At 37.8% G+C, this 10,246-nt stretch overlaps 1 protein-coding gene and 1 long non-coding RNA gene across 3 annotated transcripts; one reads left to right on the forward strand and one right to left on the reverse strand.

The window, feature by feature from the left end:
* Positions 1 to 275: 275 nt before the first annotated feature.
* Positions 276 to 8,383, reverse strand: seh1l (SEH1-like (S. cerevisiae)). 2 transcript variants are annotated; one of them, XM_026288447.1, is made up of 9 exons: positions 8,127 to 8,383; positions 7,787 to 7,837; positions 7,460 to 7,606; positions 6,640 to 6,851; positions 6,469 to 6,567; positions 6,257 to 6,397; positions 4,483 to 4,640; positions 4,034 to 4,181; positions 276 to 558 (listed from the first exon to the last, which is right to left on the reverse strand). In XM_026288447.1, exons 1-9 carry the CDS (start codon positions 8,235 to 8,237, stop codon positions 411 to 413), a joined length of 1,215 nt encoding a protein of 404 aa, XP_026144232.1. In that variant the 5' UTR covers positions 8,238 to 8,383; the 3' UTR covers positions 276 to 410. The 2 variants fall into 2 exon arrangements, with proteins under 2 accessions (XP_026144232.1, XP_026144233.1); XM_026288448.1 differs by lacking the exon at positions 276 to 558 and adding an exon at positions 2,087 to 3,162.
* Positions 8,384 to 8,582: 199 nt separating this feature from the next.
* On the forward strand, positions 8,583 to 10,005 carry LOC113119180 (uncharacterized). Its single transcript, XR_003294425.1, has 2 exons — positions 8,583 to 8,817; positions 9,734 to 10,005. It is a non-coding gene; the product is annotated as an uncharacterized LOC113119180 (long non-coding RNA).
* Positions 10,006 to 10,246: the final 241 nt, after the last annotated feature.

The following is a 10,246-nucleotide window of genomic DNA, read 5'->3' on the forward strand; positions in this document are numbered from 1 at the left end:
TTCATAAAGTAAGGATAACTTAATTTAACAATAAAATAAATGCAAAAAATAAAATAAAATAAAAATAAATAAAATGCTACTTATAAAATTACTTATGCATCACAGTATCTGTTACATTACCTTTAATTAATGTATAATTAACTGCAAACATTTCATAACAGTATTTTTTACTGTTACAATCTCAGAAATATTACAGTACAACAGAAAACATCTTTGTTTTCTTTATATATAATTCAGATAAAATTTTGTCTAGTTTTTTTTATTAGGGTGATAATTAAATAACTTTTTTATAATGATAATTAAATAACCCAAAAACAGCGATCACATCTGATGACACAGATTATTCACAGTAAATGTGAAGAAGCATATAAAGGCAGGTAAGTGTGAGGTTCTCAGTCATGTTCGGTGGGCTAAATGGTGCTGGCTGCGTTTCGATGACGGAGCTGAGGAGCGTGGGACGGATCAGGCTCATACACTGTCTCGATGAGAGAGGGGGGAGGCAGGAGGTGGGCCAGGCGAGATCCCGTTCGGGGGGAGTCCAAATGAGGGAAGAAGTACCTGGAGGAACAGAATGAGGGCAAAGCCAAACAAACAGCACAAACGAGACACACCACCAACACAGAGACATGGACAGTGAGGAAAAACTAAGAAACAAAGAAAGGTCGAACACAAGGTAACATTGCCAGGAGAAGAGTTCACCCCAAAAAAAAATCCTCTCATTGATTACTCACCCTCGTGTCGTTCCAAACCCGTAAGACTTCAAAACACAAATTAAGTTATTTCTGATGAAATCCGAGAGCTCTCTGACCCTCCATAGACAGCAAGGATATCACCACGATCAAGGCCCAGAAAGATAGTGAGGACATCGTTAAAATAGTTTGATAATGGCAGAGGATGGTGACACAGAAGAGACTAATTGTTATCATTATTTTTGTTTTCTTTGAGCACAAAATTATTCTCATAGCTTCATAAAATTACGGTTGAACCCCTGATGTCACATGGATTACTTCTTCGATATTCTCACTACATTACTGGATCTGGGAACATTTCAGTTTCAGCTGTCTGTGCAGGGTCAGAAAGATGGATTTAATAAAAAATATCTAAATTTGTGTTCTGGAGATGAACAAAGGTCTTATGGGTTTGGAACGAAATGAGGGCGAGTAATTAATGACAGCGTTTTCATTTCTGGGTGAACTGTCCCTTTAAAGGAATGCTTCGTTTCAATGCAATGAAATGTTAATCAACAGCATGAGGCACAATGTCAAGAATCACAAAAGATAATTTCAGCTCATTCCTCAGTTTGTAAAAAACACTTTTGTTTATACCATGCTTTTACAATAAAAGCCTAATTTATGGCTTAATTTTCATTTTTTGGCTGAACTAACCCTTTAAAATAAGGTGTGACCCAAAATATAAAGCAACTTTAAACTTAAATTAATTTATGATTATCAAGCTTGGGAGCTCAAACTGAAATTTATATGAGTGGATTAATTTGTTCGTTCTAGAATTTATATAATGTCATTACAAATGTGGGATATCATTATCATAATAATTTAGATTAGGATAACACATATTCACAATTAACTAATTGTTTTCCCTCAAGAAACTCATAATTTGCTGCTTACTGATAGAAAGTAAAGTAGTTGTTCGCAAAGGTTATATTTAGGTTTTGGATCAGGTTAAGAGATTGTAAGGCACAATATGTGCTTTATAAATAATAATATATATCCTGTATGCTAATCATATGCATGCTAATAAGCAACTCGTTACTAGTGAATTGAGTTCCCTAATCTAAAGTGTGAGCCATAATTTCCACCAAAATTTGTAGCCTGCAAACTAGATTTCTGTGACTTTTAAATGTTTTTTTTTAGCTGCCGATAGGTTTTTTATTACACAGAAAATAAAGAAAAATAAATGTTGTCATTACACAATTAGTCTGTCCTTTAAAATTCACAGGGGTTATGATCTGAGTGGGACTGAATAAGGATTTCTTTTTTTTTAAATGTCTTTTCAGACCAACTCTCTTGCAAGGTCTCCTTCAGTGAGGACAAACATAATTCAGACAAACCTCAGCGAGGTCATTACGTAACTCAGAACTGAAAAACAAACTTTATTTTACACATTCATTTCAAAAACGGTTTAAATGTTCTCCTTTTGAATTCTCATTTCAAGTGGCTCCGCTATAAAGAACATGCTGAGTTCCTGTCATGAAGGAGAGCGAGCATCTCAGGATCTGCAGCATTTGATTTATGCTCCATTATTCATGCGCCATACTCCTGAATTTTGACACAAACCTTTGGTGACTTGTTTTTATTAACAGAGACCGATATTGTTTACCATGTCTGATGTTTCACACTTGTCTACAAGAATTTTGTCTCATCTAATACACGGTCTCCTACATCATAAAAGAGTTACTGAAATCTGGTAATCCAGTTAGTGTGAGGAATCAAATGTAATGTGTTAGTAATTCCAGAGACGAGCAGAACTGAGCTGAATGAAGGTGTCTCCCTCTACTGTCCACTCCACACATTACATGCTAGCAACTTCAAACCAACAGCACAAATGTGTGTTAAAGGAAACCAAATTAACCCACCTTCAAGATGTTCCAAATGCAAATAAATGAGGATTTTAAATATCTCTTCTTTTATGCTTAAAAGGTTCTGGAATTTTCTTTTTTACGGCCAGTAAATTCAATGGTTTTGATTTTGGGTGAACTGCTCCTTTAAATGCAACTTCGACAGTTTTTTTTTTTGACATGGACAATAACAAATGTTGACAAATGCAGAAAATAATGTTTGAAACTCGTGAAAAACTACCTAAATGTATTAAAATAAATAAGTAATACTGTATAGCATTACAACAATTAATAAGTGTGTCAGTATTGATGAGAATCAAGTTTAGTGTATATTTTGTTCAAAAATACAACAACAACAAAAATGCTTATTGTTAGGCAAGCATCACTGAACACAACACACACAGAGGCACAGTTCCTGTAACAGCCACACAACGGATAGTGCCGACAGCACACGCTTCTGTCGATTAGAAACTAGAGGAGTGCAGGGGAGGGTCAATGAGGTCTCGGTCCAATCCTGTGCATGTGCATGCAGCAAACAGCCAATCAGCATCTCATGCCATTAGCCTGGCATCAGCTGAGCTTTTTTTCTGTTAAAAATAAGACGTAATTATGTATAAACCACAAACCTGAAAATTCAAATGCAGACAAATGCAACAAAGTAGAAAATAAAACTGCCTCCGACAGTTCCCCCAAAAATTATAAAAAAAATTTTTATATCAAGCAGTAGTTTTAGAACATTTTTCTTACAATTTTTAAGGTTATTCCATACCTATAAATTTGTGATTAATATTCTATCAATATTGTAATTATTTAATATATGTAAACTTTTTAGTTTTTGAATTTCAAGCAAGAACATTTACATTTTAGATTAGAGAACACAAATTCACTATTAACTAAAAGTTATGCATTAATACTTGCTTTATAAGAACTAAAAACAGCCAATATGCATGCTAACAAATAGTGACCCCTAATCTAAAGGGTTACCTCAAAAACAACTATATTGAAGGTCTGCATTGAAATCCTTCTGGGAAGCTCATATTTAAGACTTGGGAAGTTGTGATGATGAGATCAGTTGCATAAAAAAAAAAATTAACTACAAAATGATAAATTAAAATGTGCATTAGTTTTGTTAATATTTTTATTCGGTTTATGAAGGTGCTGTAAACTGAATCATTCTATATTCAATCAAAATTGTGTACCATCATATTTTATACATGCAACTAATTTTTTGCATATTTTAAAAACGTGTAAACAACAGACAATGCATCCACAGCGTGTCATGTTTTCTCACTAATTCACCACAAAAACAAAAAAACTTAGGCTCAATTAAAATCTAGCGTTTCCCACTCAAAACTACAACTTCGAGGGTGCGGTTCATGTGCACCCAACTCACAAATGTAATCTTTCCAAAATGACAAACGCTCCATTACTGCTCACCCCTACATCCCCATCACGTACCTGCCAGCAGAAGCAGCTCCAACAACCATCTGAGCAGCTCCAGGGACGCCCACCGCGTTCAGAGCCACAGCGTGTCCAGAAGAGCCGTTCACTGGGCTGCCGTCTCCTCTCAGGATCCCCGTACACTTCCAGTTGTCCATGTAATTAGCTGCACACGAGACAAAACAGCATTCACTGCACCATTTACACATGAAGCACATCAGTCTGGGATATTCTTAGTTCCCATTGCGTGCAGTCTTAGCTGTGAGCAGAAATAAAGTGTATATTTATTAAAATAAACCTTTTTTCTTTTTAATACTATATTAACAACTTAAAGAAATGTAAAATAATTACAACCAATTTTAAAGATAGTTGGACTTTGCAGAGAACATCTGTATAGTTGATGCTAAAGAGCCATCATTGTGAATGGTTGTGCACCCAGCAGGAAGCAGACGGAGCTGACGGCTGACCTTTCCAGAGGCGCACACAGCCGTCGTCTCCGGAGGAGGCCAGCAGAGTGCTGGTGATGTTCCAGCTCACGCGCCACACCTGAGAGTTATGACTGTCAAACTGAGCCATCACCTGCACCTCAAACTTAGTGGCACCAGAGCTGTTGGCGCTCTCTCTCCTGTCAGAAACACACAACACAAATCAACTACACCAGAAACACTCCTACAGTCCTTACCTCTCTGGTACTCTTTTCATTTGGGAGTCACACTTGTGAGCTACACACTTCACAAGTGTGTAAACACTTTAAGTTGTTTACACACTTGCTGTAGGTAATAACCGGAAAACTGTTTTAGAAATAGCATGCAGGGCCTGAACATAATAGACCAATCGTGGCATGGGAAGGGATCAAATACGACTGCATAAATTGTACGTGGACTGCAGAGAGAGCATCAATAGGAAAACATCCATTTTAGACCATTTTTAAATCCCAGCCAGGACATGTTCACATTGGTCTTAATCAATGTGATGGTAAATGTTTCAAAAATTATGTCAAATGTTTTATTTCAGCGTTTACGTATGTTTGGGTGAAATAACCGGTTTAATGCAACGTTTCCACCAAAATTACACAGAACAATTGTACCAGGAACTTTTTTCCCCCCAGACCTGTTGCTTTCTGTGTTTCCACCGCGGTGTAAAGTACCGGGAAGATTAGGCAAATAGACTGGTGAAGTAGGTCTGTGCGCGTTTCTCAATACTATAGTACGCTGATTTTGGTCGTGCCTTGGTAGTTCAGATTTTGTGCATTCGACTCGGGAATGTGATGTCTGCGACAACGCGAATCCGGTAAATCTGCAAACAGCAGCGTACTTCATAACTTCAGTCAGCTCAACTTGGCTACTGCAATATTCCTCTCTGTAGATTTACAATAAAACGAATTATGATATCAAATGCCTCTGCCTCCTTTCGTTTTCATTTAAACATAATAACAGCTGCAGAAATGTAGTTAGTTCATTGATGTGTATATATACAGCCATTACAATGAAACGAAATATTATATCAATTAGCCTTTTTTATTTTCATTTTAATATATAGATCAATTGCATACAGACCAAAGATAACTTGTTAGATTTACCCCAAACGAATTATATTTAATGTTTAACCACTAAAGAGACATCAGAGCCAGCGGCACACATCAGAAGGTCTAGCCGAGGTGAGGCTGCTTCTCGGTGGATACATGAGGACTGAGCTCTCGCTGATCGCCTGGAGCTGGACAGTCTCTGAGATCGGCAAAACACTTTTTTAAATAGGCGCTGTCTTTATAAATAAACCACAGATTTGAGTTTTAAACAACTACATTCTCGCCTGAAATACTTTTAAAATTACATTTCATGACACAATAACAATCATATTTTGAAAATGTTGATCCGAATAAATGGTGGTTGAACTCAACCAATGCTGCGTGAACTCAACCAATCAGGATGTTTAGCGCCAAAGCCCTGCCCCCGAAAGTTCTGGAACTTTGAAAAAGTACCACCTCGCCAGCAGGGACTTTCTGAGGGGCATTTCTTTACCCGGAACTTTATTTAGTTCCTGGTTCCTGTGGTGGAATCACACCGAGTACCAGTCCCTTGTTCCTGTGCAAAGTTCCTTCGGTGGAAACGGGCTTAAGTTTCAAAAATGATATGTCATAAATGTTTTATTTCAGCTTTTACGTATATTAGGGTGAAATACCCTGTTTAAGAGGATTAATTCGACTGCTGCCTCACTTACCACCGAGTGTGATATCCTACTAACCTCATAGGTATGAGTTTGAATATGCGGACGTCTTTGGTGGCAATAGCCAGCACATGGAAGGATCTCCCCAGATTGGGAGCAAAGGCGATGTCGTGAACCGGGTCAGTCACAGTCATCAACGTCTCTGCTTTGGCATACTTCCTGTAGGACAACAGAAACCCTTTAGAAAAGCTTAGAACCGATAACAAATAACACGGGAGCTGATGCAGTACCTGGTATTTTCGTTATACTCGTAGATCTGCACTTTGCCGCTGTACGTGACGTTGCTGTCGTCACTGCCCACTGCGATCATTGGAGGATGGGCTCGAGAACTAAAGGGCAGAACAAACGATCAGGAGTGCGTCTCTCATGCTGATATGTGACGGTGTAGACGGCGCTCAGACCTGGAGGGGTTCCAGGAGATGCAGGAGCAGGACAGCTTGCAGGAGATCTCGTGCTGCAGTGACCACTGGCTGAGGTTCATCACGTCAGGAGCCTCGTAGATGCGCACCACGCCGTCTGCAGAGCAGGTGGTCAGCATCAGGCCCATGTGCTTCGGTGCAAACTTCACATCGGTCACAGACGTCCGGCTGTCCACCAGCGTGGTTCTCTTGATCTGTACAGAGGACACAGAAATCAACAAAACAAGAGCTTTGACACTGCATCAGCTTTGCACATCGATTTGATTGCTTTTTACTTCCAGTTTTAAATTATAATACAATTCTAATGCTGTCAGTAATAGTGATCTTTCATTAGATAATACTGAAATATCTCTTTTGATCTTTTTCAATTTTTGTTAACTGGCGGCGACTATGAATTAAGAGTTTCTTCCGTTAATTTATGAATTAATTCCTTTAATTTAGTTCATGGCCACAAATGAAGAATTGAGTCATATTTGTTCCCACAATTTATTAATTCATTCCCTCAGTTTTAATTGTCTTAACAAAAACAATATTAGGAATAATAATACATTATGACTACTGTTATACAATCCTAGCCAGAGCTATGAAGCAACAGATTTTCAGTTGAAAAGAAATTAGTCTGATTAGGGTAAACGATAAAATAATTTAGATACTGTTCATATTTTATGCCCTTTATGTTGTAGGTATTTTTCCTTGTGATATAAAAATAATTCATACATTAGAACTATTTTTCAAGTTATTGTGTAGAAGTTAGAAATTCATGAGAACAACAGTAACAAAAAAAATTAACAATATTCCATACCCAGTGACTTTGTCCCCGTTGTTTGTCATTGGATTCTCCGACGATCTCCTCCCAAACAGCTGCGGTGCGGTCGAAGGAGCAGGACGCCAGCACCTGACCAAACTCAGGGTGCGCCCACGTCACCCTCCACACCGATCCACTGTGAGTCTACAACAATGGGTTACACGGACTCATCATTTAGATTCAGTTTTACTTAGGATGGTCACATGCACACGAAATATAAATGACCAAAATGATATAAATTTAAATGCACCCACATATTGAATTTAGCATTTTAGGTTTAAATACAGATTTACACCCCAAAAACACAAGAGAAATAACTGATACCTTCCAGCTAGCAGTGCAATGCCATTCTCCATCGTCACCTTTGTCCCAGACCTAAAACAGGGTTAAAAAAAAAAGCCAGAATGCTTGTCATTAAAAGACACACAAGCTGCACAGAATGAAACCTTCAAGACGCAAAAGCCTATATAAATGACTGAATTTTAAGTAAAGCTTAAAGCAGCTTTATTAGTCGTTAAAGGGTCTCTGTCAACTGTAGTCTCTAGCTGTGTCTCAGACCTAGTAAAGTGTCGTAACAGAGCGGTAATTGTCCCAGGACCTGAGTTCAGTGACGGTTTATGGACACAGTGCAGTGAATCTGAACACATGTGCGGTGTTTTCTTGCCTTGACGCTCTGATCGCTGGAGCAGGTCGCCATCCTCCGACCGTGGAAGTCATAAGAAACATCGTGAATCAGATCTTTATGATCCGCTGCGATGCTCTTCGCCACGAACATCTTCTAAACTACTTCTTAATGAAGAAAATATCTCACACAAGTCAGTTAATGAAACAGCAGAGGGTTGTTTGGTCAGACCTCAGCAGAACTCCGGCTTGGACTCGTTGCTCGCTCGCTGCTTTGTTGCAGAGGAAAGCGTTTGAGAGTTGATTACTGCCAACTACTGCACGAGAGGACTTACTGCTGACAAGAAACTACTGCACGAGAGGACTTACTGCTGACAAGAAACTACTGCACGAGAGGACTTACTGCCGACAAGAAACTACTGCACGAGAGGACTTACTGCCGACAAGAAACTACTGCACGAGAGGACTTACTGCCGACAAGAAACTACTGCACGAGAGGACTCACTGCCGACAAGAAACTACTGCACGAGAGGACTCACTGCCGACAAGAAACTACTGCACGAGAGGACTTACTGCCGACAAGAAACTACTGCACGAGAGGACTTACTGCCGACAAGAAACTACTGCACGAGAGGACTTACTGCCGACAAGAAACTACTGCACGAGAGGACTTACTGCCGACAAGAAACTACTGCACGAGAGGACTTACTGCTGACAAGATCACAGAAACTGAGGTGAGACTGAACATCACGTTTTATTACTAATGTCTGCAAAGGGAGCCAAATGCCATGTGATTGCTGCTGTTACTCTTACAGGACAATCAAATCCTTGTTTAGGCTACTGACCAAAAATTTCTTTCAAATATTCACTTAATCTTTCACTTTTGGTCACCTTTTTGCTATAGATGACACAGCTTTTATAATTTCTTCAACAAAAAAACATGCATATCACAACCCTTCACAAACCATGGATTTATCAATGCACCCCACCTACAGCGCATGTTGTCACATTTCACTTCCATTTTTTGAGGGTAAATAGAGAAAAACATATACACTGTTATTCTAAAACAATGTGACATTTATACTAGACAAGTGTACAATGACTGTGGATTATATATATATATATATATATATATATATATATATATATATATATATATACAGTACAGAACAAACATTTGAAAACATTACTATTTGTAATGTTTTTTGAAAGAAGTTTCTTCTGCTCATCAAGCCTGCATTAATTTGATCAAAAATACAGAAAAAAAATTTAATATTGTGATATATTATTACAATTTAAAATAATTGTTTTTAAATGTGTTATACTTTAAACTATCATTTATTTCTGTGATGCAAAGCTGAATTTTTAGGATCATGTGATTGACTGGATGTGACACTGAAGGCTGGCGTAATGATGCTGAAAATTCAGCTTTGCATCACAGGAATAAATTATTTTTATATTAAAGTATATTCAAATAGAAAACTATAATTTTAAGTTGTAATAATATTTCACAATATTACTGTTTTTTTTGTATTTTTGATCAAATAAATGCAGGCTTGACGAGCAGAAGAGACTTCTTTCAAAAACATTAAAAATAGTATGCGACCAGAGTGACCGTTCACAAAATGTAGTCGTTTTGTGTATCTACAGGTTTTCACTCACTGTTTGCTTTGGCAACATATATAGTTGGGGACACACAGTTTCCTGAGTTCAGTGTTGTGGTGATGTTGGATGATGTGCAAATCCTTTATTATGACTCTGCCACATGGAAAGCTGTCTTTCGTTCTCACAGAGATTCAAAATACTATGATGAAGAGGAAAGGGATGCTGGTGATGTATTTAAAGATATGTATAACAGCATGAAAAATCGAGCATTTTTCTTAATAATCGCCTAAATCACACAGATGGTGCAAATGGTAAGATCTATAATCTACAGTACATATCAGTATGGATGATAATGTGGAACCAAGTGAAACGTCTTCATGTAAAGTTTATGTATGAACATGTTTATCATCCTGTTTGCATTAAAACCTTGCAGAGGTTCCTGGTAATGGAAAAGAACAATGTGATGAGAAAAGGTGAGAGAACCAGTAATTAAGACAGAAAAGATCATAAGTGACATACAATACCCAGACAGCTGTACTAGCAAAAAATGCATCTGAT

This window comes from Carassius auratus, chromosome 19 (assembly GCF_003368295.1).
Source record: "Carassius auratus strain Wakin chromosome 19, ASM336829v1, whole genome shotgun sequence".
NCBI classification, from domain to species: Eukaryota; Metazoa; Chordata; class Actinopteri; order Cypriniformes; family Cyprinidae; genus Carassius; species Carassius auratus.